This window comes from Mustela nivalis (assembly GCF_964662115.1).
Source record: "Mustela nivalis genome assembly, chromosome: 11".
In the NCBI taxonomy this organism is placed as follows: Eukaryota; Metazoa; Chordata; class Mammalia; order Carnivora; family Mustelidae; genus Mustela; species Mustela nivalis.
In genome coordinates, this window is record NC_139030.1 from 94,986,393 (window position 1) to 95,013,836 (window position 27,444).

At 38.7% G+C, this 27,444-nt stretch overlaps 1 protein-coding gene across 2 annotated transcripts in view; it reads right to left on the reverse strand.

Moving 5' to 3' along the window:
- PTH2R (parathyroid hormone 2 receptor) overlaps window positions 1-24,354 on the reverse strand; it is a gene marked incomplete at its 5' end in the record, with an annotated part of 86,198 nt that extends 61,844 nt beyond the window's left edge. For both annotated transcript variants that reach the window (XM_082688993.1, XM_082688994.1), the window contains one exon: window positions 24,003-24,354. In XM_082688993.1, coding sequence (XP_082545119.1) covers window positions 24,003-24,077 — 75 coding nt within the window. The remainder of the gene's footprint in view (window positions 1-24,002) is intronic.
- Window positions 24,355-27,444: the final 3,090 nt, after the last annotated feature.

The following is a 27,444-nucleotide window of genomic DNA, read 5'->3' on the forward strand; positions in this document are numbered from 1 at the left end:
TATAGGTACTGATTAATTAAAGTCAGAACATGCAAATTCTTATAATTTCAATATTCACATTTATTCCATTTTTAAGTTAACATGAACCCATAAATTAGATGTTCTTAAAAAGAAGCATTCTGGAACTTCCACTTCTGCACAATGGAGTAAGTGTATTTTTTGCTACTTCTCCCAGTGAATACAACTAAAAACTCTGGATATTATATATAAAATGAATATGAGATGATTCTGAAAGGCAAAAAGCAGAAAGCAGACCAGCTAGGGACCTCAGATCCCAAAGAACAACACAGTGGTAAATTCTCTGTTTTCTTTTTGCCTTATGTATTTGGGACTTGGAGTTGAGAAGCTGGCAACAACAGACACTGACTCAAAAAAAAAAAAAAAAAAAGAAAAGCCTCAAGAAAACCACACTCTCCGCAGCAAGGAAGGAGAGGAACCACCTGACTAGACAGAAAACTTTTACATAATAACAGCTCAACCTAAAAATTGGGCAGAAGATATGAACAGACACTTCTCCAATGAAGACATACAAATGGCTATCAGATACAAGAAAAAATGTTCATCATCACTAGCCATCAGGGAGATTCAAATTAAAACCACATTGAGATATCACCTTACACCAGTTAGAATGGCCAAAATTAACAAGACAGGAAACAACATGTGTTGGTGGGAATGCAAGTTGGTGCAGCCACTTTGGAGAACAGTGTGGAGATTCCTCAAGAAATTAAAAATAGAGCTTCCCTATAGCCCTGCAATTGTACTACTGGGCATTTACTCCAAAGACACAGATGTAGTGAAAAGAAGGGCCATCTGTACCCCAATGTTTATAGCAGCAATGGCCACGGTTGCCAAACTGTGGAAAGAGCCAAGATGCCCTTCGGCGGACGAATGGATGAGGAAGATGTGGTCCAAATACACTATGCAGTATTATGCCTCCATCAGAAAGGATGAATACCCCACTTTACAAAAGTTGCTACAAGCAGCATGGACAGGACTGGACTGGATGCCCTTTGGCGGACGAATGAATGAGGAAGATGTGGTCCAAATACACTATAAAGTATTGTGGTCCAAATACACTATGGAGTATTATGCCTCCATCAGAAAGGACGAATACCCAACTTTACAAAAGTTGCTACAAGCAACACGGACAGGACTGGAAGAGATAATGCTGAGTGAAATAAGTCAAGCAGAGAGAGTCAATTATCATACGGTTTCACTTATTTGTGGAGCATAACAAATAGCATGGAGGACAAGGGGAGATGGAGAGAAGGGAGTTGAGGGAAACTGGAAGGGGAGGTGAACCATGAGAGACTACGGACTCTGAAAAACAATCTGAGGGGTTTGAAGGGGCGGGGGTGGGAGGTTGGGGGAACCAGGTGGTGGGTATTAGAGAGGGCATGGACTGCATGCAGCACTGGGTGTGGTACAAAAACAATGAATACTGTTATGTTGAAAATTAAATAAATAAGTAAATAAATAAAATTTTAAAGTAAAATAAAATAAAATAAAATAACAGCTCGACCTAAGCCAAACATCACACAAAAACACTGCAGTTCTAACCCAATTGACACCAGCAAAGGACAAGTGGAGATCCACCCTTAGTAGGTTGAAAGGAGGTAACACTACAGTCTCTGCAGAGCAGTTTCAGAATGAAGTAGAGAGCCAGGATGTTCACCACGCTGGTCTGTAACATGCCCCTTCACACCTCAGGTATCAGTAAAGACCACGTGGAGAGCCTGGACTTCCCTCTCCTGCTGGCAGTTAAAGGGTAGCCCTCCTTGGGGTGTTGTCAGAAAAGACCAAGTAGGGAGTCAGCCTAGCAATGAGGCCAACCCTCTGTGGTGTCAGTGGAGACCACGTGGCCTGGGGGGTTGAACTCATATCCCCGCCCATCAGCTACAAGGAGCTCTCCACTTTGGATGTCAACAGCAGCTGCTTGGGAACCTAAACTTCTACTGACACCCTTACTTCCCCAATTATGTTAATATCAGATAAAGTAGACTTCAGAGCAAACAAAACTACCAGAGACCAAGAGGGACATTACCTAAGATAAAAGACATAGCTATCTTAAAAGTATATGGGCACCTGGGTGGCTCAGTGGGTTAAAGCCTATGCCTTCGGCTCAGGTCATGATCCCAGGGTCCTGGGATCGAGCCCCGCATTAGGCTCTCTGCTCGGCAGGGAACCTGCTTCTCCCTCTCTCTCTCTCTGCCTGCCTCTCTGCCTACTTGTGATCTCTGTCTGTCAAATAAATAAATAAAATCTTTTAATGAAGAAAGAAAGAAAGAAAGAAAGAAAGAAAGAAAGAAAGAAAGAAAGAAAGAAAGAAAGAAAGAAGAAAGAAAGAAAGAAGAAAGAAAAGTATATGCAACAAAAAGTAATAGGGGTGCCCGCACCTTGGTGGCTCAGTCGGTGAAGCAACTGACTCTTGGTATTGGCTCAGGTCAGATCTCAGGGTCATGAGATGGAAGCCCTCTACACTCAGTGGGGAGTCTGCCTGAGATTCTCTCTCTTCTCCCTCTGGCCCCACACTCTCACTCTCTCTCTAAAATAAATAAATAAATCTTTAAAAAAAAAAAAAAAAACAGAAAAATATGTGAAGCAAACATTGATAGAATTTAAAGAGGAAATAGGCTAGTCCACAATTAAAGCTGGAAACTTCAGTACTCCTTGCTCAACTGATAAAACAAAGAGACAGAAAAGCAACAAAGATATAGAAGAACTCAACAATGCCATCAACCAAGAGGACCTAATGGGCATGTAGGCATTTCACTCAACAAGGCAGAGTACAAATTCTTTCCAAATGTTCACAGAATATATATCAAGGCAGACCATGTCCTGGGCCATAAAACAGATCTCAACAAGTTTAGAACTGAAATCATACAGACTAGGTTCTCAGATACAATGGGCTCAAACTAGAAATCAAAAACAGAAAAACAGGAAAGTCTTCACACACTTGGAAACTAAACAACATACTTCTAAATAACCCATGCAGCAAAAAGAAAGTCTCATGGGAAATCAAAACAATACACTGAACTGAATGAAAATGAAAATACAAAATATCAAAATGTGTAAGGTACAACTAAAGTGATGCCAAGAGAAATTTATAACACTAAAACCTACATTGGAAAAGAAGAAAAGTCTCATGTCAATAACATAATGTCTTACCTCAAAAACCTAGAAAAAGAAGAGAAAACTAAATCCAAAGCAAATAGAAAGAAGGACATAATAAAGATAAAAAAGGAAATCCATAATATTTTTTTTAAAAATAGAGAATATCAATGAAACAAAGAGTTAGGTCTCTGAAAAGACAATAAAATTGAAAAATTTCTAGCAAGTGAACAAAGGGAAAAAAAAGAGTGAAAACACACAGTAAATTATAGAAATAGAGAACAGATTAATCATTGCCCTGGGGTTGAGGTGGAGGAGATGTGAGTGCATCCATAGAATGGCAACAGAAGGGGAATATTTTGGAAATAGTAAAGTTCTGTATCTTGACTACATCAATGTCAATAAACTGGTCATGATATTGTACTATACTTTTTGTAAAATATTACCACTGGGAGAAGCTAGGTAGAGGATACGGGGCTCTCTTTGTATTATTTCTTACAATTACATATGAATCTACAATTATTTAAGTTTTTTCAAAAGAATCAATCTGTCCTAACTTGAAAAAACACAATATATATAAAAATATTACCTCATTTTAGTATATGATGATTTGCCACAAGATGATTGTAAAAAAACAAATGTTTTGTGATAATTTGCCACAAGGTGGTTGTAAAAACCAAATGTTTTAAATAAGAAATGTCAGGGCACCTGGGTGGCTCAATGGGTTAAAGCCTATGCCTTCGGCTCAGGTCATGATCCCAGGGTCCTGGGATCGAGCCCCGCATTAGGCTCTCTGCTCGGTGGGGAGCCTGTTTCCCCCTCTCTCTGTCTCTGCCTGCCTCTCAGCCCACTTGTGATCTCTGTCTACCAAATAAATAAATAAAATCTTTAAAAAATTTTTTTTAAATAAGAAATGTTAAAATATGACTATTTTGTAATTTTGCAAAAATGTCTCCTTTATAAAGCGAAATTTCTTTAATGCATATAATGCTTTCTTAGGAAGTTATTGTAATATTCATATACCAAATTTGACTCTAATTTGGAAAGGATTGAAAGACTATGTTTAAAGAGAATGAATTTCTTTGGACATTCTACTTTCCACAGTCCAAGAGAAAGGTGAGCTGGTCTATAATAAGGTATTTTGTTTGGAATTCAGGATTGGTCATGCAGTCTAGTATTAATGAGCTAACCAGTCTTATTAACTTTTTACTTCATGTTTTCACACAGGCCTCAAAAGAGTTCATACAAACATATTAATATTGTTTTGTTTAAATACTAATTTCATTCCCAAGAATATGATTTCATTGAGAGTAGCCAAAGATTTTATGTTGTGGAGAATGAAACATGTTTCTGTTTTTTTGGTTTTTTTTTTAAATAATCTTTCAGAAAGACCTTCCCTTTTTTTAAAAAGATTTTATTTATTTATTTATTTGACAGACAGAGATCACAAGTAGGCAGAGAGGCAGGCAGAGAGAGAGAGGGGGAAGCAGGCTCCCTGCTGAGCAGAGAACCCAATGCGGGGCTCGATCCCAGAACCCCAGGATCATGACCCAAGCCAAAGGCAGACACTTTAACCCCCTGAGCCACACAGGCGCCCTGAAACATGTTTTTAATCATTCAGAATTTATTTTCTATACTACTGGGTTCGAATAGAGAAAAGGATTCTGTTATAATAAACTGATAGCTTTGGGAAAAATATTGAACCATCCACTTTTAATTAAAACTGCAACTATAAAAGTGTTTCCCCATTTGTCCTTTTTTAATTCAAAGTAAAACAAGTTATATGGATAAAACACACAGCAAAAATGCACGCGCGCGCGCACACACACACACACACACAACCCAAATAAGTAAACGCTGTTGGAAAATGGTGGAAACGCTGTTGGAAAACTTCTCAAGTTTTTTAATCCTTTCACAAATTGACCTCTAACTCAAAACTAAATCTAAAGACCAGTCCATTTTGCACATTAGGCAATAAACCATGAAACTTCCATGACCCTGTTCATGCAGAAAGCAAATGGAATTTAAGAATACAATGGACCTATCCGTGGCCTCATTTAAAATCAGTTAGGATTTCAGCATTAGGAGAGTGATCACAAAGAACCGTCACCATTCACACCTATCATCCACACTTTCTCTTTCATCTTAGCCACACGAATTTATTAATATTTGTAGAACTCCAATTACTATTTAGAAATCAAGCATAGTTAATTATTCAAGTCGTCTAATGATTATAGAGATGGAGAACAGATGAGTGGTTTGGCAGGTACTAGAGAGAGCAAGGGACAAGGTAGAAGGAAGAGGCTGCGGCTATGTAAAGGTAGCAGGAGGGATTCCTGTGTAGAAACTGTTCTGCATTTTGACTATGGTAGTGGTCAAGGGCATTTATGCATGTAATCAAACTGCATAAAACTGAATGCACACACATATCAACGAATGCATATAAGACCAGTGAGAGCTGAATTAAGTAGGTGGATTATATCAAAATGAATTTCCTGCTTGGGCTATTGTTTTATAGTTATGAAAGACGACACCAAGGGAGCACCAGGGTAAAAGGTACACAGAATTCCTGTATTATTTCTTATAGTACATGTGAACCTACAATTTTCTCAAAGTACTTTCTTTATTCATTTATTCATTTTTTATTCATTTATTATTATTTCTTTATTCATTTATTCATCTTTATTCATTTATTTTAGTGAATTGTATTTCTTTTAATGATGATAACCATGACAGAGAAAGACCAACTAAACTTTAAATTAAATACAATATAATCTATTAATTTGAGCTAAATTAAGTGCCAATATATTAAGACTATTTGGCAAAGAATTTTAGTGCAAAAGAAATCATGCAATAGGTAGCCCCGCATAATTTATAGGCTTCTATAAATATGAAAATTCTCTATCTTCTCAAACAAAACCAATTAGAACTGACAATTTTAAATTCCTACCCATTACCAAATCTCCCAAGCAAGAGTTAAGTGTCAACTATTAATCACCAACTAATTTAAAATAAACCCCTTAGAAATTCAGTGAAGTAATTATATCTTCCTCAAAAGTAATTTACTTATTTTATGGAAGTTGCCATCAAAACACAAATTCTGAATTAGCCAAGTTAAGAACTAGGCCCACAGGATCAAGCAGGTGTGTGCAACATTCAATCCTCAAGTCAAAAGCTCCATCTCCAAATCTCAGCAAAACTGACCCAAGAACTTTAGTTACTTAAAAACCTAACTAGCTAGTACATCTAAAATGACTTTTGAAGTCATTCCACACTAAGAATTTGGGAATTTTCTATGAACATAGAAAAGCTGAAAATTTGCTTTGAGTGGGGTCCCTGTAATTATGGGGAAATACAGGACTTCAAAAAACCAGCATACCTCATTTAATTGCACTTTGGCTTTATTGCCCTTCACTGATGCTGTTTTTTGTTTTGTCTTTTTTTTAATTAGGAATGAGGCTATCCACACCATTTTCCAACAGCGTTTACTTATTTCATGTCTCTGTGTCACATTTTGGTAATTCCTGCAATATTTCAAACTCTTTCATGTATCACCATATTTCTTATGGTAATCTGTAATCAGTGATCATGATATATTGAAATCTTGAGTGATGGTTAGCATCTGTTCAGCAACAAAGTATTTTTAATTAAGATATGTACATTTTTTCAGACATAATGTTATGATACACTTAACAATACAATATAGTATAAATAAAATTTTTATGTTCACTGGGAAACCCAGTAATTTATTCGACTCATTTTCTTGAAATATTAATTTATTATTAAACCAAACCTGTGGTATCTCCATGGTAAGCCCGCGGATCATAAGTGTTCTCACCATACACTCACACACACACACACACACACACACACACACAGTGAGGTGATGGATGTGTTGATTAACTTGATAATGATAATTATTTCACAGCATGTATATATATGTGCTAAATTATTGCATTGTACACCTTTAAAAGAATCACATTACACAACCAAAAAAAAGAAAGAAAGAAAGAAATGCAATACAAAATAAAAAATCTACCTCCACCATAATAAACAGTGTTGGCCTGTTTGGGGATACGAAAAATCATCAAGAAGATGATTATTTCCTGCAGGCAGTTGGCAACCAGAATTTGAAATACAGAAAATCAGGCTGCTGACCAAATTGCAGTGAAAACATTTCATCCATTTGTATCCATACTGTCACCACCCCAGGCAACACATCTGTCACACAGCATTGCTGTGGGATCCTGAGAAAGAGTTGTGGCAGGGAAAAATAACATGGTTGATATCCAATGAGAATGAGAAGGCTAATTTTGAGCAAAAGCAATGAGGTAAAATTACTATTAATAATAAGGTCTAGAGGTCCAGAGAGATGGAGGAGGACTAGCAGACTGATAGGACATTAGGTCCCAGGAGTTCAGCTGGGTAGTTATCAAACCACTCTGAACACCTACAAACTCAACAGGAGATAGAAGAGAAGAACAGCAGCAATTCTAGGAACAGAAAATCAACCAGTTTCTGAAAGGTAGGACATGCAGAGAAGTGAATCCCAAGTGACAGGAAGATAAACCACGGGGGGAGGTGCCTGCTCCCAGCAAGCAGTGGAGCAGCAGAGCACAAAATCAGAACTTTTAGAAGTCTGCTTCATTGACAGACATCACTCCAGAGGCTAAGCAAAGGTAGAACCCTTGTGTGGACAGTGTGGTCTCAGGTCCCACGGGGTCACAGAAAGATCAGGGTTGTCTGAGTGTGGCAAAACTCCCAGGTATCAGAGCGGGAAAGCCAACTACATAGTCAGAGCCAAGGAGTGAGCTCTCACTCCTTGTTGAAGTAACAAGGTTGCCTTCAACTGTGATCCAACACACAGACCACTGCTCTTCAAGAAGGGACCCCACAAGTGGCAGATCTGGAGAGACTCACCTTCCTCCTCCAGGAGTAGCAGCACACCAGGAATCAGCTGGGTTTGGAGACTCCAAACACGGCTGTGCACCAGAGACAGAAATGCTTGGTCACAGGCAGCGTGAGCTCAGAGCACAGCCAGAGACTAGGGAGATGGGAGTGATTGACTGCTTTTTTCTGAAGGCACACTAAGGAGTCAGGCCCCAAGCTCTCAGCTCCTCTGGGCCAGAGATTGGGAGGCTGCCATTTTCATTCTCATCCTCCAGAATTCTACAGAAAGCATTCAGGGAACAAAAACTCCTGAGAGCAAACCCAAAGAGATTACTTAGCTTGGCCCCTGGCAAGGTTGGTGCAATTCCATCTTGGACAAAGACATTTGAGACTCACTGCAATATGCCCCTCACCCAGAAGATCAGCAAGAACATCCAGCCAAGACCAAGCTCACCAATGAAGAATGGCAGAACTCCAGAGCTAGGGGACAGCAACGCATAGAATTCATGGCTTCTTCCCCGTGATCCTTAAGTCTTACAAAGTTTAATTTTTTTTAATTTTATGTTTTTCTTATTCTACTTTTTTTAACTTTTCCTATTTCCTCTTTTAACATTTTTTAACTAGTTTATCTTAACAATACCATTCTTTTAAAAAATCTTTTTAAACCTTCTTTATAGTCATATTTTATCCCTTCGTTGTATATAATGTTATTTTTTGTATACATATAGGTTTTATTTTCTAAAAAATTTTGGGATACAATTTCTTCTAATAGATCAAAATATACCCTAAATCTAGCATATGGCTTTGTTTTAATCTCCAGCCTGAGCACATTCTCTTCTCTTTTTTTTTTCCTTCTTCCAACCAACTTATTAATTCCTTTTTTTAGAATTTTTTAAAATTTTCATCTTTATAGTTATACTCCATCCGTTCATCATCTTTACCTTTATTTTTGCATATATATGTTTTACTTTCTTTAAAATTTTGGGAAGTAGTTTCTTCTAAGAGACCAAAATACACCCAAAATCAAGTTCACCAGTCTAATATTAATTTATTCATTTATTCATTTATTCATTTACTTATTTTAATTTTTATTTTTTTTCCCCATTCCTTCTCCCCTGGGTTTTGGCTCTCCTCTGATTTGGTTGGCCTACATTTTTGAGGTTTTTACCACCTTTTAGACTTTATTTTCTTGTTCACATATTCTTATCTGGATAAAATAACAAGGTGGAAAATCTCACAAAAACAAAAACAAAAAAAACAAGAGGAAGTACCAATGGCTACGGACCTAATCAGTACACACATTGGTAATATGTCAAAACTAAAGTTCAGAATGACGATTCCCAAGGTGCTAGCTAGGCCAATAAAAGACATGAGAGATATTAAAGAAACCCTTTCTGGAGAAATAAAATCCCATTCTGCAGAAATAAAGGAACTAAAATCAAAGAAGTTGAAATCAAAAAAGCTATTAATGAGGTGCAATAAAAATGGAGACTTTTACTGCTAGGATAAATGAGGCAGAAGAGATAATTAGGGATATAGAAGACCAAATGATGGAGAATAAAGAAGCTGAGCAAAAGAGAGACAAACAACTGCTGGACCACAAGGGGAGAATTTGAGAGATAAGTGATACCATAAGATGAAACAATATTAGAATAATGGGGATTCCAGAAGAAGAAGAAGAGGGGGCAGAATGTATATTGGAGAGAATTATAGTAGAGAATTTCCCTAATATGGCAAAAACAACAAAGATCAAAATACAGGAGACACAAAGACCTCCCACAAAATCAATAAAAATATGTCCACACCCTGTAATTTAAAAATAAAACTTACAAGTCTCAGTGACAAAGAGAAAATCCTGAAAGCAGCTAGAAGTCAGGAAGAAGTAAGTAAGAAGTCAGTAACATACAATGGTAGAAATATTAGATTAGCAGTAGACTTATCCACAAGGACATGGCAGGCCAGAAAGAACTGGCATGATAAATTCAGAACACTAAATGAGAAAAATATGCAACCAAGAATACTATATCCAGCTAGGCTGTCATTGAAAATAGAAGGAGGGATAAAAACCTTCCAGGACAAACAAAAACTAAAAGAATTTGCAAACACTAATCCAGCCCTCTAGGAAATATTGCAAGGGGTCTTCTAAGCAAAGAGAGAGCCTAAAAGTAGTAGACCAGAAAGGAACACAGACAATACAATGGAACTAAATTCATATTTTTCAATAGTGACCCTAAATATAAATGGGCTAAATGCCCCATTCAAAAGACACATGGTATCAGAATGGATTAAAAAAAAAAAAAAAAAAAAAAAAACACCCATCAATATGCTGTCTACAAGAAACTCATTTTAGATCGAAAGACACCTCCAGTTTTAAAGTGAGGGGGTAGAAAGCAATTTATCATGCTAATGGACATCAAAAGAAAGCTGGGGTGGCAATCCTTATATCAGATAAATTAGATTTTAAGCCAAAGAATACTAAGAGATGAGGAAGGATATTGTATCATATTCAAAGGGTCTGTCCCACAAGAAGATCTAACAATTTTAAAAATCTCTGCCCCTAACATGGGAGCAGCCAGCTATATAAATCAATTAATAACAAAATCAGAAACACATCAACAATAATACAATAATAATAGGGGACTTTAACACCCCCCTCACTGAAATGGACAGATCATCCAAGCAAAAGATCAACAAGGAAATAAAGGCCTTAAATGACACACTGGACTAGATGGACATCACAGATATATTCAGAACATTCCATACCAAAGCAACAGAATACACCTGCTTCTCTAGGGCACATGGAGCATCCTCCAGACTAAATCACATCCTGGGTCACAAATCAGGTCAAAACTGGTATCAAAAGATTGGGATCATTCCCTGCATATTTTCAGACTACAATGCTCTGAAGCTAGAACTCAATCACAAGAGGAAAGTTGGAAAAAATTCAAATACATGGAGGCTAAAGAGCATCCCACTAAAAAATGAATGGATCAACCAGGAAATTAAAGAAGAATTGAAAAAAAATTCAGAAAAACAAATGAAAATTAAAATACAACTGTTCAAAATCCTTGGAACACAACAAAGTCTGTCCTAAGAGAAAAGTATATAGCAATATAAGCCTTTCTCAAGAAACAAGAAAGGTCTCAAGTACACAACCTAACCCTACACCTAAAGGAGCTGGAGAAAGAACAGCAAAGAAAGCCTAAACCTAGCAGGAGAAGAGACATAATAAAGATCAGGGCAGAAATCAATGAAATAGAAAACAAAGAACAGTAGAACAGATCAACAAAACTAGGAGCTGGTTCTTTGAAAGAATTAATAAGATTGATAAACCCCTGGCCAAACTTATCAAAAAGAAAAGGACCCAAATAAATAAAATCATGAATGAAAGAGGAGCAATCACAACCAACATTAAAGAAATACAAACAATTATAAGAATATATTATCAGCAAGTATATGCCAGCAAATTTGACAATCTGGAAGAAATGGATGCATTCCTAGAGACATATAAACTACCAAAACTGGTAGTTTGGAAGAAATAGAAAACCTGAAAGGAGTAAGGAGATTGAAGTAACCAAAACCAGTAAGGAGATTGAAGAAGTCATCAAAAATCTCCCAACAAACAAGAGCCCAGGGCCAGAGAGCTTCCCAGGGGAATTCTACCAAACATTTAAAGAAGAATTAATACCTATTCTCTTGAAACTGTTACAAAATATAGAAATGGAAGGAAAAATTCCAAACTCATTTCACGAGACCAGCATTACCTTGATCCCAAAACCAGACAAAGACCCCACCAAAAAGGAGAATTACAGACCAATATCCTTGATGAACACAGATGTGAAAATTCTCACCAAAATACTAGCCAATAGGATCCACCATGACCAAGTGGGATTTAATCCTGGGCTGCAAGGCTGGTTCAATATCCACAAATCAATCAATGTGATACAATACATTTATAAAAGAAAGAACAAGAACCATATGATACTCTCAATAGATGCTGAAAAAGCATTTGATGAAGTACAGCATCCTTTCTTGATCAAAACTCTTCACAGTGTAGGGACAGAGGGTACATAGGTCAATATCATCAAAGGCATCTATGGAAAAACCCACAGTGAGTATCATTTTCAATGGGGAAAAACTGAGATCTTTTCCCCTAAGATCAGGAACACAGCAGGGATGTCCGCTATCACCACTGCTATTCAACATAGTACTAGAAGTCCTAGCCTCAGCAGTCAGACAACAAAAAGAAATTAAAGGCATCTGAATTAGCAAAGAAGAAGTCAAACTCTCACTATTTGCAGATGATATGATACTTTATGTGGAAAACCCAAAAGACTCCACTCCAAAATTACTAGAACTTGTAGAGGAATTCAGTAAAGTGTCAGGATATAATATCAATACACAGAAATCAGTTGCAATTCAGTAAAGTGTCAGGATATAATATCAATACACAGAAATCAGTCCCATTTACCATTGCACCCAAAACCATAAGATACCTAGGAAGAAACCTCACCAAAGAGGCAAAGATTCCGTACTCAGAAAACTATAAAGTACTCATGTAAGAAATTGAGGAAGACCCAAAGAAATGGAAAAACATTATATGCTCATGGATTGGAAGAATGAATATTGTGAAAATGACCATGTTACCTAAAGCAATCTACACATTTAATGCAATCCTTATCAAAATACCATCCATTTTTTTCAAAGGAATGGAACAAATAATCCTAAAATTTATATGGAACCAGAAAGAAACCCGAATAGCCAGAGGAATGTTGAAGAAGAAAGCCAAAGTTGGTGGCCCCACAATTCCAGACTTCAAGCTCTTTTACAAAACTGTGATCATCAAGACAGTATAGTACTGGCACAAAAACAGACACATAGATCAATGGAACAGAATAGAGAGCCCAGAAATAAACTCTCAACTCTATGCCAACTAATCTCCAAGAAAGCAGGAAAGAATATCCAATGGAAAAAAGTCTCTTCAACAAATGATATTAGGGAAAATTGGACAGCCACATGCAGAAAAATGGAACTGAACCATTTCCTTACACCACACACAAAAATAGACTCAAAATGGATGAAAGACCTCAATGTGAGATAGGAATCCATCAAAAACCTTGAGGAGAACACAGGCAGCAACCTCTTTGTCCTCAACCACAGTTACTTCTTGGTAGACACATCGCCAAAGGCAAGGGAACCAAGGGCAAAAATGAACTACTGGGACTTTACCAAGATCAAAAGCTTTTGCACAGCAACGGAAACAGTCAACAAAACCAAAAGACAACTGACAGAATGGGAGAAGATATTCACAAATGACTTATCGGATAAAGGGCTACCATCCAAAATCTATAATGAACTTATCAAACTCAACTCCCAAAGAACAAATAATCCAATCAAGAAATGGGTAGAAAATATGAATACACATTTCTGCAAAGAAGACATCCATATGGCCAACAGACACATGAAAAAGTGCTCCACATCACTCGGCATCAGGGAAATACAAATCAAAACCACAATAAGATACCACTTCATACCAGTCAGAATGGCTAAAATTAACAAGTCAGGAAACGACAGATGTGGGAGAGCATGCGGAGAAAGCAGAACCCTCCTATGCTGTTGGTGGGAATGCAAGCTGGCACAGCCACTCTGGAAAACAGCATGGAGGTTCCTCAGAAAGTTGGAAACAGAACTATCCTAAAACCCAGCAATCGCACTACTGGATATTTAACCTAAAGATACAAATGTAGTGATCCAAAGAGGCATTTGCACCCAAATGTTTATAGCAGCAATGTTCACAATACCAAAACTATGGAAAGAACCTAGATATCCATCAACAGATGAATGGATAAAGAAGATGTAGTATGTATACACACACACACACACACACACACACACACACACACAAAATGGAATACTATGCAGTATTTCATCAAAAGAAATGAAAATCTTGTCATTTGCAATGACGTGACTGGAACTAGAGGGTATTATGCCTAGCCAAATAGGTCAATCAGAGAAAGACAATTATCATTATGATCTCCCTGATATGAAGAATTTGAGAGGCAGTGTGGGGGGCTTAGGGGGTTAGGAAGGAATAAATGAAACAAGATGGGATCAGGAGGGAGACATACCATAAGAGAGTCTTATTCTCAGAAAAAAAAATGAGGGTTGCTGGGCGGAGGGGGTTATGGAATGGGTGACTGCGTTATGGACATTGGGGAGGGTATGTGATGCGAGTGCTGTGAAGAATGTAAGGCTTATGATTCAGAAACCTGTACCCCTGGGGTAAATAATACATTATATGTTAATAAAAATAATTTTTACAAACAATAATAATAAGGCCAAGAAACTATAAAGTAAGTTTCACATGGTAGAAACTGTGCACTCATTAGCTATAACAATTATGAATGTATATTAAGAGAATAAAGGAAATTACTATGAGAACTTGTAAATTAAACCATTTTCTATGACCTCTCAAAAAAGGGTTGAATGTTGAAATGAAATTTTGGTTTCCCTAATTCCTGACTAAGGATGTGATTGCCTATCACACAACTGCTAGCTTTATGGATGAAAGAGAGGAGGTTGAAGTGTGACTATTTTTAGATAGTTGAATGAATAATGGTGTCTGGGGAGTAGGAAAAGGTAACATGTAATAAGGAATTTAGTCAATAGATTTGGGATTAATAAAGGGTTCTAAATCAGTAAGAAGTGGGAGTCCACATGGTCTTACCAAAGGTAAAATAAAATAACCCAGAGAGCCAAGGGTGCGGGGAATTGAAAGGGCTATATTTGACAAGACTGTGTGAGATCAGTATAGTCTAAGGCACAAACTTTTAGACAGATGTGGGGAGAGACATAAGAGCCAGCCACCCAACAATATTGTGTCTTATCATGTTGACTTCCTTCCCAAATGAATCATCATCACTCAAAGGTTGTATTAAACATTAATTCAAATGTCAAAACCATTCTGAGACTACTGAACATGATCTGTTTGAAAAGGTGGGCATGTGTTGACCGTGTTTCTATTTCCAGTGATTATCACAGTGTCCAGCACATGTGAGACCCTCTAAGAACTTGCTGAACTGAATTGTCATGAATAGAAGGTTATGGGTTTTTTATTGTGTTTTAACTGAACTATAATTGATGTGTAACATGTTGTATTATTTCCAGCTATACTGATTTGATATTCGTATATATCGTGAAATGATAACCACAATAAGTCCATTTAACATCTGCTACCATACATTTACAAAATTTCTTTCTCAGGATAAGAAGTGTTAAAATCTACTCTCTTAGCAACTTTCAAATAACGCAATACAACGTGATAACTATGGTCAACATGCTGTACATTACACCCTTACAACTTACTTATTTTAAAACTGGAAGTTTGTACCAGTGACCACCTTGCCCATTTGGCCCTGTTTGGAGATTTTTTTGTTGTTGTTTATTAGATAAGGTGGTTTTTTTTTTTTAACAGCTTTATTAAAATACAAAGAACTAGTGGCTCCTGGGTGGCTCAGTCAGTTAAAACGTCCAACTCTTGTTTCCACTCAGGTTATGATCTCAGGGTCATGAGACCAAGCCCCATATCAGGCTCCATGCTCAGTTTAGAGTCTGCTTGTCCCTCTCCCTCTGCTCCACCCCCCAGGTGGCAAGTGCGCGCATTCAAACACATGCTCTCTCTCTTTCTCAAATAAATAAGTAAAATCTAAAAAAAGAAAGAAAGAAATACAAAGAACTATATATATTTAATGGGTACAGTTTGGTGGATTCAGACACATGCAAACACTTAAGATGCCATCACCAAAATCAAGGTAATAGGTGTAGTCAACAACTTCCTCAGGTAGGTCAGGAATAACAGTATGGCTCTTGGGCACTTATTACACAATTAGCACGAGTGGTAAAAAAATGTGATAAACTCACAGACAAAATGCCATTCCTAATATATTACCAATCTGGTGGGAAATAGAAGCATACTGTGTCTTTTGGGTTGATATTAAGAGGCATTTTTAAGACTGCAGGAAACCCCCATGTGTCTACTTTTGGTTTCTTCTAGCTTTTTAGATATCTCTAAGTTCAATTAATCAATATGAAAATTGTGTTTGAGTTTTGCTTACACGACAACCCAAAAGCTTCTGGATGTTGTGTCTTACAGACTTTATGCATATAGGAAGTAAGAGATGTTGAGAGGAGAAGCTTCACTTTGGTGCTCACAATATGCATGAATGCCTTTCTGAAGGCAGAGTCTCCCGTGGTGTAGGCAGAAGAATATGCAAGCTTAGACATATCTCATGCCCACAGAATTGGTATAAATGTATTGTTAAACATAATCTTTACTCTCATAAATTGTAGTCAAAAAAATTACTGAAAATTTTTTTCTCATAGAAAACAGAACTAGCCTGATTATGTAAGTAAGGAAAGTGACAAGAAGTATAAATTATTCTCATTTAAGAAATTATAGCCAGTTTGCAATTTGATGTAAATGGTTTCATAAAGAAAAGGAAGAAGTTTACCTTAATTACACACAGAAGTCTGCTCTAATCTAGTCACATAAATATTTAGCCAAATAGGATTAAGCAACACTTTTGTTTGTTTGCTAGGTTTTTAAGTATGTTAATAATATGTATCTTGTTATTAACAAGAGTATTTGACTTATTTGCTAATTCAAGCAGCAATATGTATTAGGACAACACTCACCAATATTTAATGAGCATCTACTAGGTACCCTGTACTGTAGAAAAGTTATGAAGAATCATTTCTTGCCCTCAAGTAGTCCACTACCTGTGGCAGAACATCAAAACAATTAATATGACATATTTTCAAAGAAAGAACATATCAGGGGTACTTGGATGGTGTAGTCAGTTAAGTCCAACTCTTGGTTTCAGCTCAGGTCATGATCACAGGGTCCTGGGATTGAGCCCCGTGTCAGGCTCCACATTCAGCATAGAATCTGCTTGAGATTCTATCTCTCCTCTCCCTCTGCCCCTCCCTCTCATGCTGTCTCTCTCACTCTAAAATAAATAAATAAAATCTTTTTAAAAAAGAAATGGCTTATCATTTAGGAATTTAAAATAAAAATTATACATGATATAATTCAGAACTTTCTACACTTGCCTTCCATTTAACAGTTTAATAAAATTAACACAAACATGAGCAAATACCATACATGATAAATCTTTAGAAGCAGTGCCATCGAAGTAATAAACAAGATAGTATCCCTGTAGTAATTATTACCATCCAACACTATATTGGGAGCTCTAGTTAATGCAGTAAGATAAGACAAAAGATAAAAAGAAATAACAGTATTGTTATTGGAGAAAATTGTTACTGTTTCAAAATAAACCTGGTAGGTATGAATCAGTAAATAAAAATAATCACTAAGCATGATACGAAACTGAGGGTTGGTGGGGGGAGGGGATTTGGGAGAAGGGGGTGGGATTATGGACATTGGGGAGGGTATGTGCTTTGGTGAGTGCTGTGAAGTGTGTAAACCTGGTGATTCACACACCTGTACCCCTGGGGATAAAAATATATGTTTATAAAAAATAAAAAATTAATTTAAAAAAAAATAATCAATTCTCAGGGCACCTGGGGGCTCAAGTCACTAAGTGTCTGCCTTTGGCTCAGGTCATGATCCCTGGGTCCTGGGATTGAGCCCTGCATCAGGCTCCCTGCTCAGCAGGAAGCCTTCTTCTCCCTCCCCCCCCCACCCCCCCCCGCTTGTGTTCCCTTTCTCACTGTGTCTCTCCCTGTCAAATAAATAAATAAATTCTTTAAAAAAAAAAATAATCATCTCTCTATACCACCAATAGCTAGTTAGAAAATATAACAGAAATGATGATGATGACGGCCACAATGATAACAACAACAGTGATGGCTAAGAGTTAGAGTGAGCAAGCTCTCTGACAGGTGCTCCATGCAGTGTATTTCCTGAGATTTTCATGCTGTGCAATTCACACACCAACTTACTGAATTTGGCATTAGGTCATTCCCATTTTTCAATGATGCTAGTAAGAGAGGGTAGGAAACGTAGATTCCAAATTCAGTGCTGATATCAAAGTCATAAGCTTAATCGTTTTGTATATTTCCTTCCCCCTCCAGAAAGCTGTGATTTACTTCCTTTGAGATCTGTAAAATCCCACCAGCCAATGGAATAACTGTTAAGCTCAATACTGAGCCTGCTTTATCAGTTATTAGGACAAGAGAGCTTTGGAAACACCAAACTCTCCTAGAGACCAACAGCACTTTTCTCTCCATCTCCATGACCAGAGGCAGGTTCCATGATCTCTGCCCTTAGAACAGAATGACCTTTTTAATATTAAAACCAGAGTAAATGATTAGAGACTTCAGCTCCAAGTGTGATCAAAGAGGATGATTTTCTTGAAATGAAAAAATACAAATGAGCTTATTCAAACATTTATGCAGAACCTACTACCTAAAGATACCATGCTGATTGTCACAGGGTGTTCCAAACTGTTTATTAGTCCCTTTTCCCCTGTGAATTTATAATTTAGGAGTAATCATAAAGAAAACCTATATGTATACCCTCTGTTAAGCAAGTTAGCCAGTGCTTTCACTTCCATTATACCTTCATTGAGAAAATATCATTCACACATGTGGCTCCAGGTACTTCCTACAAAATGCTGATGCTAAATCCAGAGTTTTCTTAAGCTTTATAATCCAAAATCCAACCAGCTCCTAAATATCTCAGGCATCTCATGCTCAGCTTATCTAAAAATTTCACTCATCATATCTGCCCCAATGCACTCTTCCTTCAGCTGAATGTACCTTCTGTCTCTTGAATCCATCTGCCTTCTTACATCTCCAATTCTATAAGGACACACTGATCAGAACAGCTGCCATGGCCTTCTGAGCAGTTGCTCTCTCTTCAGAATGACTTCTCAGAAGGGGAGACAGATATTTAGCAAGTAGTCAGATCAACAAATGTAAAATTATCACAGCTATCAGTACTATGAATAAAATATCCAATTGCTGTCAGAATGCAACTGGATCCTGAAGGAGAGACTGTAAGGAATAGAAGGAACAGTGTTGGAGGCAGAGAAAATAACCTCACAAAATACACACACACACACACACACACACACACACACACACACACACACAGAAAAGAAGTGGCGGGCGCCTGCGTGACTCAATTTGTTAAGCAACTGCCTTTGGCTCGGGTCACGATTCTGGAGTCCCGGGACTGAGTCAGGCATCTGGCTCCCTGCTTGGCAGGGAATCTGCTTCTCGCACTGACCTCTCTCCTCTCATCCTCTTTCTCTCTCTCAAATAAATAAAATTTTTTAAAAAGAAAGAAAGGAAGGAAGGAAGGAAGGAAGGAAGGAAGGAAGGAAGGAAGGAAGGAAGGAAGGAAAGAGCTGGCATTTTCATTATCCAACACCTTAAGGCTTTTGAGAGTCTGCGTACTTTTCAACTCAATATTCCCACATCCCATGTGATAGTCATGGTGTCTTCATCACTGTCACTTTATATTGGAGGAAATGGAGGCTCAGAAGGTACACTGGGCTGTCTAAACTCACATTGCCATTAAAAGATTTAAAGAATAACTCAGGGAGAAGGCAGAGGGGAAAGAACGAACATGGATTCTAGCGGATGACAAATCCAACAGAAGCTCAACAGGAAAATAAGTGGAATGTGTGACTGTTCGTTGAAATGTTCTATTTTTGTTCACGAAGAACTGAGGAAGTTCCAAGGAAATGAAACCTCTCTGTGCGTGGCCAGGAAGAGGCCACACCTAGCTCTCTTCTACCTTGCAGCTTCTGGGCTGCCGACGCTGAGGGTTCTACCTGCAATTAGCGCAGCCACAGAAGACAAGGCTTCCCCGTGCCTGGAAGACCAATGAAAACTGTCCTGGCTGTCAACAGGAAGGAAGGAGAACAAACCAACCATTCCTCTTTAACTACAGTAGTGTTTATGGAAAGAGGCATGGTGCAGACGTTATCAGCAAGCAAGTTTCAGTTTGATTTCGCTAAGAGTAGTCCTTCGGCTGACCATCTTGGAGAAGCTGATGAAGACACCATGGCTATCTCATGGGACGAATATCCTAATTATGTCCTCATTCTTAAATCTACCGATGATGGCTTGTTGCTAGTTCCATCTGCTATCACCATGATCTCCAACTGACACAGAAATTGAGATACGGCTGTAGGCTTACTTACTTATTTCTTTAAATCAATCTATCATCTATCTCCCCTTTTCTCTCTATACCCTACTCCTACTTCTCTACCTCTCCATATGCAACTACTTATGTGAAACTTATATACATATCCCTCTTAATCTAGATCTTCACACAATATTTGTTGCTGCTTTATGTGCATGTATTTAAATGTATGTAAATGAGATTGTGTCATATATCTCATTGTTTATATGCAATAGCTTATCCTGTTTGAAAGATCTCATACCTGCTATTTTGTGTACATTGAATCTACTGCTTTTTACTGCTGCCTAGTGTACCCCATGATGAGCACCCAGGTTGATCCCAACACACAGAATTATTGCAATAACCATTATGAACTTGTCTAAGAAATTCCTTAAGATATATCCACAGAGATGGATATTGTTGGGACAAAAGGCTGAATAGACATAATTAAGCTAAGCAATGCCTAACTCATCTCCACAATAAGGACACCAATCCGAGGGGTGGGTCCCAGGGTAGAAGCCAGGGTGTGGATCATGACTACTCTACTATTTGTGTGACCTGAGAAAATTATGTAACATCTTTAAGCCCCATTTTCTTCCTTATGAAATGAATAATTACAGTGCCTATCTCATAAAGTTACTATGAGAACTAAATGAGATAACAATAAAGTGCTTAGCACAGTATTTGGTACTTAGTAGGTAAATAAATATTATCACTGATTATCACCCCTCTCCACAAATATAAGACTTCTGATTCTCCAATAGACTCTGAATCTTCATACTGGAAGGTCAGTAGAGCTAATCTTTCTCACTGAACCAAATAAGAGCAGAACTATCAAGTTTCATGCCCAAGGAGGCTGCATGTTTTTGGAGGAGGAAATGGAATGTGGCTTTGGGGTTCCCAAGCTACTGCTCCTTTCCCCACATCAGAATGTGCTGTGTTGTTATGTTGATATTCCACTCAGGCAAAAAATGAATGATTACTGAAAAACAAAATCTGCCCATGAGTACCCGCTCATACCTAGTACTGTATGGAAGTTACACACTTCCGCTGAATATGTCATATTCTTCTGAGAATTTTCTCCAGTCATTATAATGCATTTGTGCTTACTTCCGGGCACATACACAGTTGCAGCCACACTGATCTGCAGCTCTGGAGCCTGCAGAAGGTGACTGAATCACGTGGGGTCAGCCCATTCTTGAGCCCAGCAAAACCTGTGTGGTCCCTTGGTAATTTTGTAAGGAAGGCAGACACAGAGGTGCGCCACTAACATAGTCCTTCAAGAAACAACCAACTATTTGTCTGTAAGAATTGTGGTTGCCTGACAGCCTCCAGCTGTGGTTACTTTCAAATATCTGTCTCAGCTTTGGAGCCAAGTGCACAGTGACATCAAGAATCCTGAGCTAATGAGTAAACCACAGGCAGAGTACTAGGACCTGGCAATTTTATCACCACATGGGACTCCTCTGATGGGCACCCTTTACTCCTGAGCTCTCCACGAAGTTGGCCAAGGCTTTGCTGGATTCCCATCCTGGTCTGAAGCTCTCCCTGTCCAATTCTACTTTCTCGCTTTTCTCTCTTTCACAGGCATTCTTCCCCAGTAAACCTACTGTACCACTAATTCCATCTCAGAGTCTGTGTCCAGAAGGACCCACTCACACAGCAAACAAAATACTACACATATTTATACAATGCTCCCAATTTCCATAAGATAATCTGACATCAAGAAATGTATTGCTGGGCACTGTAATGACATTTGATACACAAATACTTGAGTTCTGAACTGTGCATCTTCACCAACCAAAAACGACAGGGATCTTTAAGAAAAATTGATAGGTACGAGTCTGTATTATCTATTTTGTGATGTGATCCAATGCTTATTAAATAATAAACATTTGTTCTTCACAAGCTTTCTGCTTTGATGTTCTATCAATATATTTTCTAAATATAATATACATATTAGCTGGGAATGAACATGAGCAGACTGACGATCAGAGAAGTTGTGAACGTGTCAGTGTAAATCACTTTAAACTTCACATTTTGTTTAAAGGGCCAAAAGCTATCATTTCATTTCATACATTCTTAATTTATAAACATAAACGGAAGTCAATTTAAAGCAATGTATCTCAACTGGGGCTGATTTTGCCTCCCAAGAGACATTTGGCAACATCTAGAGACATATTTTGGTTCCAACAACTTGGGGGGTGGAGTTGGGGGCGGGGTGGGGGGAGGTGACGCTACCGGCCTCTAGTGGACAGGATAGGAATGTTGCTAAATATCCTACAGTGTACAAGACGGTCCCCACAACAAAGAACGTCAATAATGTCAAGGTTGATAAACCTTGGTTTAAAATTATAGAAAAAGTGTCCAATGTCCTGAGTGTTTTATTGAAAGCTAAAAGTAAAAGAAATGTCCTACCCACAATCTCATAGTGATATTTTGTTGTTGTGCTAATCAGTATCTCCCCATTCTCCTAAAAAAAAAAAGGTAATCTCAAACACTGAATAAAATAAATGATTACAATCATTTGCCCCTTATACAAGGAAGCAATGCTTTTAAGCAAATTATTCAAATATCTTAATGAGACAGAAATGCAGGACATACATTAGAGATCACCAGAGTTCCATAACTGTCACCAAATCCTTAGGGTTTCTTTTTTTTTTCCATTTGCTCATATTCTTTCTGTTACCTTGGTGGAGTTTTTCAGGTTTGAGCGTACCCTGCTTTCACGCACCCCTTGTTCATATTATTTGTTAACATATAACACACATATTATTTGATTTTTTTAACATAGCAAGTATACATTAAACATCCTGGTCATGCTAGACAAAGCCCAGGATGTAGCAGGGAAGGGCATTTTTTCCTTTAACGCATGTGGCTATGTGGTTAATAATAATAATAATAATAAATTTCTTTAAATTGTGCTTTTAGGATAATTGACATTTAAACTGATCATCTGAAAGCCAAGAACACAGTATTAAGTTTAGATAGTATTAGTACATAAATCAATGCTTTAATTTTTCTCATGGTTAAAGAATTAAAAAAAAAAAAAAAAAACCACAAAATCTGGGGCTCCATTTGATGGTCAAGGTGCGCCCTCTGCTGAGCAGAAAACAGAAATAACCTTGATAGAGTTTAAATTCACAGGGTTCTTGCACTACACGTATCTCCATTCAGCTCATCTGAAAAGTTGAGTGTAAACCCCACATTTTATTTAACTCAAGAAAATGTTAGGTTGAATTGTGACTTGCATATTATAAAGGGCTTATGCTAAAAGAAAAATTTCTAAACAGTATTAGCCGCATGAAATAACAACTAACACTCAACATTAACAATCTGAGCTTTACTTAACCCTGTATTTTTGCTCTGTCAAGTCTCTTCGCTTTAATGGTATGCGACTATCAGGGAAAGCCAGCTATCCTTTCAGTCAGTAGTTACTATCAGTCCTGGAAGTTCTCAAAAGTGACAGTAAATTACCAGCAGACAAAAATAATTCGGATTAATTAAACGGGAACCAAGGAGTCTAAGGGCAAGAAAAGTTCGTGCACCTCCGTCTCGCCTCCTGATCCAGAACCGGTTGTAAATTAAATACCCCCTTACTTTGCAGATGCCAAAACGCCCACCCAGGACACTCCCCTAAGATCTATCTTCGTGGCTCCACTAAATGCCTGTCAGACCCTGAGGGATGCGTGTGTGCGTGTGTGTGTGTGTGTGTGTGTGTGCGCGCGCGCGCGCCCCTGGATGTGTTCGCATGAGCCCCCGCACGCCTCGGTCTCCGTCTCCCTAACGCCCCGGGTCGCGAGCCTCCGGGAAGCAGGTGTCACGGGGCACCTGCGCTTACCTGGGCTCCCGCGAGAAGGCAGCCGCCGAGCATCAGCCACCCCCAGACGTGGGGCGATGCTCCCGGCCCGGCCATGCCCGGACCAGCCCGAGCGAGCAGCACAGGCGCTGTCCCGGAGCCCGGAGAGGCTCCCCGCTCTCAACTTGGCCGGCGCGGGGCAAACTTGTGGCCGGGAGCGCGGCACCGCTGGGGCGGCTCGGAGCGCGCGTCGGATCTCGGTCCTGCGCGGTGAGGCCCGCGCCTTGGTCGGGTCGGCGGGGGAGAGCGGCCCCTCAAGGCCCGCGTGGGAGGAGGGGGCAGGCGGACCCTGCGGATCCCCGGGTGCAGGAGCGGCGGGAGGAGCTCCCGCTCCCGCTCCCGCTCAGAGTCACTGAGTCCCGCAGCCCAGGGGACCCGAGGGCACCGATCTCGAGCTCTGCTGCCGCCGCCCCCAGCTCGCGCCGTCTCTACTTCCGTGCGTTCTGCACCGGGTTCCAACCCCCTGTCTCGAGGGGTGGCCTAAGTCCTCAGGGAGTGCTCTAAAGCTCCCTGCTGTCCGGTGCGCGCTGACCACCCGTCACGGGGGGCACCGGCTAGTGCGGCTGAAGGCTTCGGAGGCCAGGCGGGTGCTGCACCTGCGGTGTGAGGAGCCGTCTCTACGATGGTCTCCACGACCCTCTCAAATTCTCTTCCCTTTCTTCTAACCACTATGAATAGTGTGTGCGCACCTATGTGAGAGAGAGAGAGACTGAGAGCGAAGGAAAGAGGGAGGGAGATTCTACTTCCCAGAGATTCTAAATCTCTGGGTTGAAATTTCTAAGTACTGGATGCAAGCTTCGTAGAAAGACACCTAATATTCATTTATAGGGGTGGGTGGGTGGGTGTGTGCGCCCGCGCACGTGTGTAAATATCTTTATTTGGGATAAAGCCCGTTCCTTTATTTTTCTTATAGGCGTAATCATCAAGATGCCAGAAACCTTCCTTCAGAGACATTGAGTCCGGAAATAGTCTCCCAGGATCTGATCCAACAGGGAAAGAATAATTCCCATAGACAAAACACAAGAGTTCTCTCTCCTCTTGACAATGGGGATCTGAGATTCGTCGCCATCAGCTTTCATATGAGTGCCAAAGTGAAAACTGGGTTTGCTCTTAAAACTTCTAAATTATTAATGGCTGGCCACCCTAACACTTTACTAAAAAGAGATCTTTTCTATTTCTACATGTCTGAAATGTTCACTCCTATTTCTATTTTAATAGCATTGTTTATAGTACATATATGTATTGTGAACAACCTCGTGTTTTTTGGAAGTAGCAAAATCTAAATTATACAACATACGTACAGGTACATACCAGTAAAATTACCAAGTAAAGTTCACTTTCTACTTATTCTATCAAAGATTTCTAGCACTCTCTGTGGTGATTATTATCTAAAGCCTTCTGTTTGATTAAATTATTTAGAACTAGTACCTGTTACATTATCCTACTCAAGCAAGAAAATAGTGGTAATAGTTTAAGACCTATATAGTAGATATCTCTCTATCAGTATAAAGCATTAAGTGCTTTATTACAGTTCAGTTAGTATTCTAAGTACTTTACATAAAATTAACTAATCTTCCCATTAACCCTGTGAGATAGGCATTATTATTATCCATATTGATAAATAAGGAAACAGATAGTAGTTTAGTACTAAACTACTATCTGTTTAGTTTAGTTTAACAGATAGCAACAGATACTTTCCCAAAGTCAAGATATTCTATCATTGTGACGTAACTAATCATGTGTTCTCCTATTTGTACAAAAATATTATTACAGATTCTTTTCCATATTCCTTGGGCCTCACAAAAGCAGAAACACTTTTCCAACCAGTTCTTATTTTCATTTCTTTGTTGTTCTTCCGCCCTTAGCCAGAGAATTATTTACTGTACATTATTGTAGTCGTTCCAAGCCTGGGACAGTTTTATCCCCCAAGGGACATCTGGCAATGTCTAGAGACATTTTTGGTTGTGTCATATTTTTGGTGCGTTACAGAACACATTACGAGCATGTAGGGGATAGAGGTCAGTGATGCTACTAAACACCCTACAATTTGCAGAACAGTTTCTCGTGACAGAAATATCTGTCCCAAAATGTCAGTACTGACAAGGCTGAGGAACTCTGCATTACAGCAAAAAGGGTACCCAAATTGTTAAATAAGATAGGCCTGTACATTGGAACTTGCAATTTGCATGAAACGTATGCTATTCAAAAGGTTCATTCATTAAAAAGGTAAAAATCAACAGGCTCTAGACTAGAATATTCGAAGTTTTGAAGATATTAAATTATGCTAAATGAAAAAGTTATGTAAAATAAAAAAACACACAAACGGCTATGATATTATCAGGATATTTGTGGCTTTGCTATAGAATATATAATTGCTGATATTATGGGTAAACTTGGAATAATTAGATTAGTTGTAAACTGATAGCTTAAAAAAAGAAAAGAAAACCTTTAGGGTCACCTGGGTGGCTCAGTTAGTTAAGTCTGACTCTTAAATTTGGCTCAGGTCATGATCTCAGGGTCATGAGATCAAGCCCTGCATAGGTCTCCCTATGTGCTTAGCAGGGAGTCTGCTTGAGATTCTCTTCCTCCACCCTCTCTCTGCCCCTCCCCCTGCTTGTTCTCACCCTCTCAAAGAAATAAATCTTAAAAAAAAAAAAAAAGTAAAACATTTATACAAAGTTGATGAAGTAACTTACCCAACAAATCTCTTTGCAAATGACATCGTGTCAATCCTTAAAATCAATGAGAGTCAATGGCAGTTCTGATTATCCCCATTCACAAATGAAAAACAGGATCTTGATCATTAAGGGACTCAACCCCAAGAAAATCCTAGCCCCAAGGAAATCATGTGATTTCTAACAGTTTCATTTTGTTTTGTTTTTCTCTATCATTTATTTATTTGTTCATTGCTGTCCTTTGTCATTCTACTATGTCACATACCGACCTGTTATCAGGATTAGCTGGCATGCTTGTTAAAAATGCACATTCTTGAGCATTACCTGAGACCTGCTGAACCCCAATCTCCAGGGCTGGGGTTTGGAAATCTACATTTTTAAAAAGCTCCTGGATGATTTTCATACAAGCTAAAAATTTCAGCATCACTGTCTAGACTGATTGGTACATGCAGCTGTGAAGTCTACACAGGCCTGGTGAGATCTTAAAGCCCAATACTTCTCTTCTGTGAAAAGTGTACTCAGGGTCCACTGCAGTGAAGGGGCAGGGGTCATGGGTCAACAGCTTATTTTGTAAGGTGGAGATTTGGGGATAGTAGACTGTTAACCCAACTTCCCCACCACTGCACAAGAACGGCCTTCTTGTGAGGAGGCCTACTTTCATTTTTGTTCTTGTTTTTCCATTTCCAAAGAGAGGTATCTTTCTGTGTTTTCATGCTGTGCTTCTGCCTTTGTATTTGGTGAGCAGGACC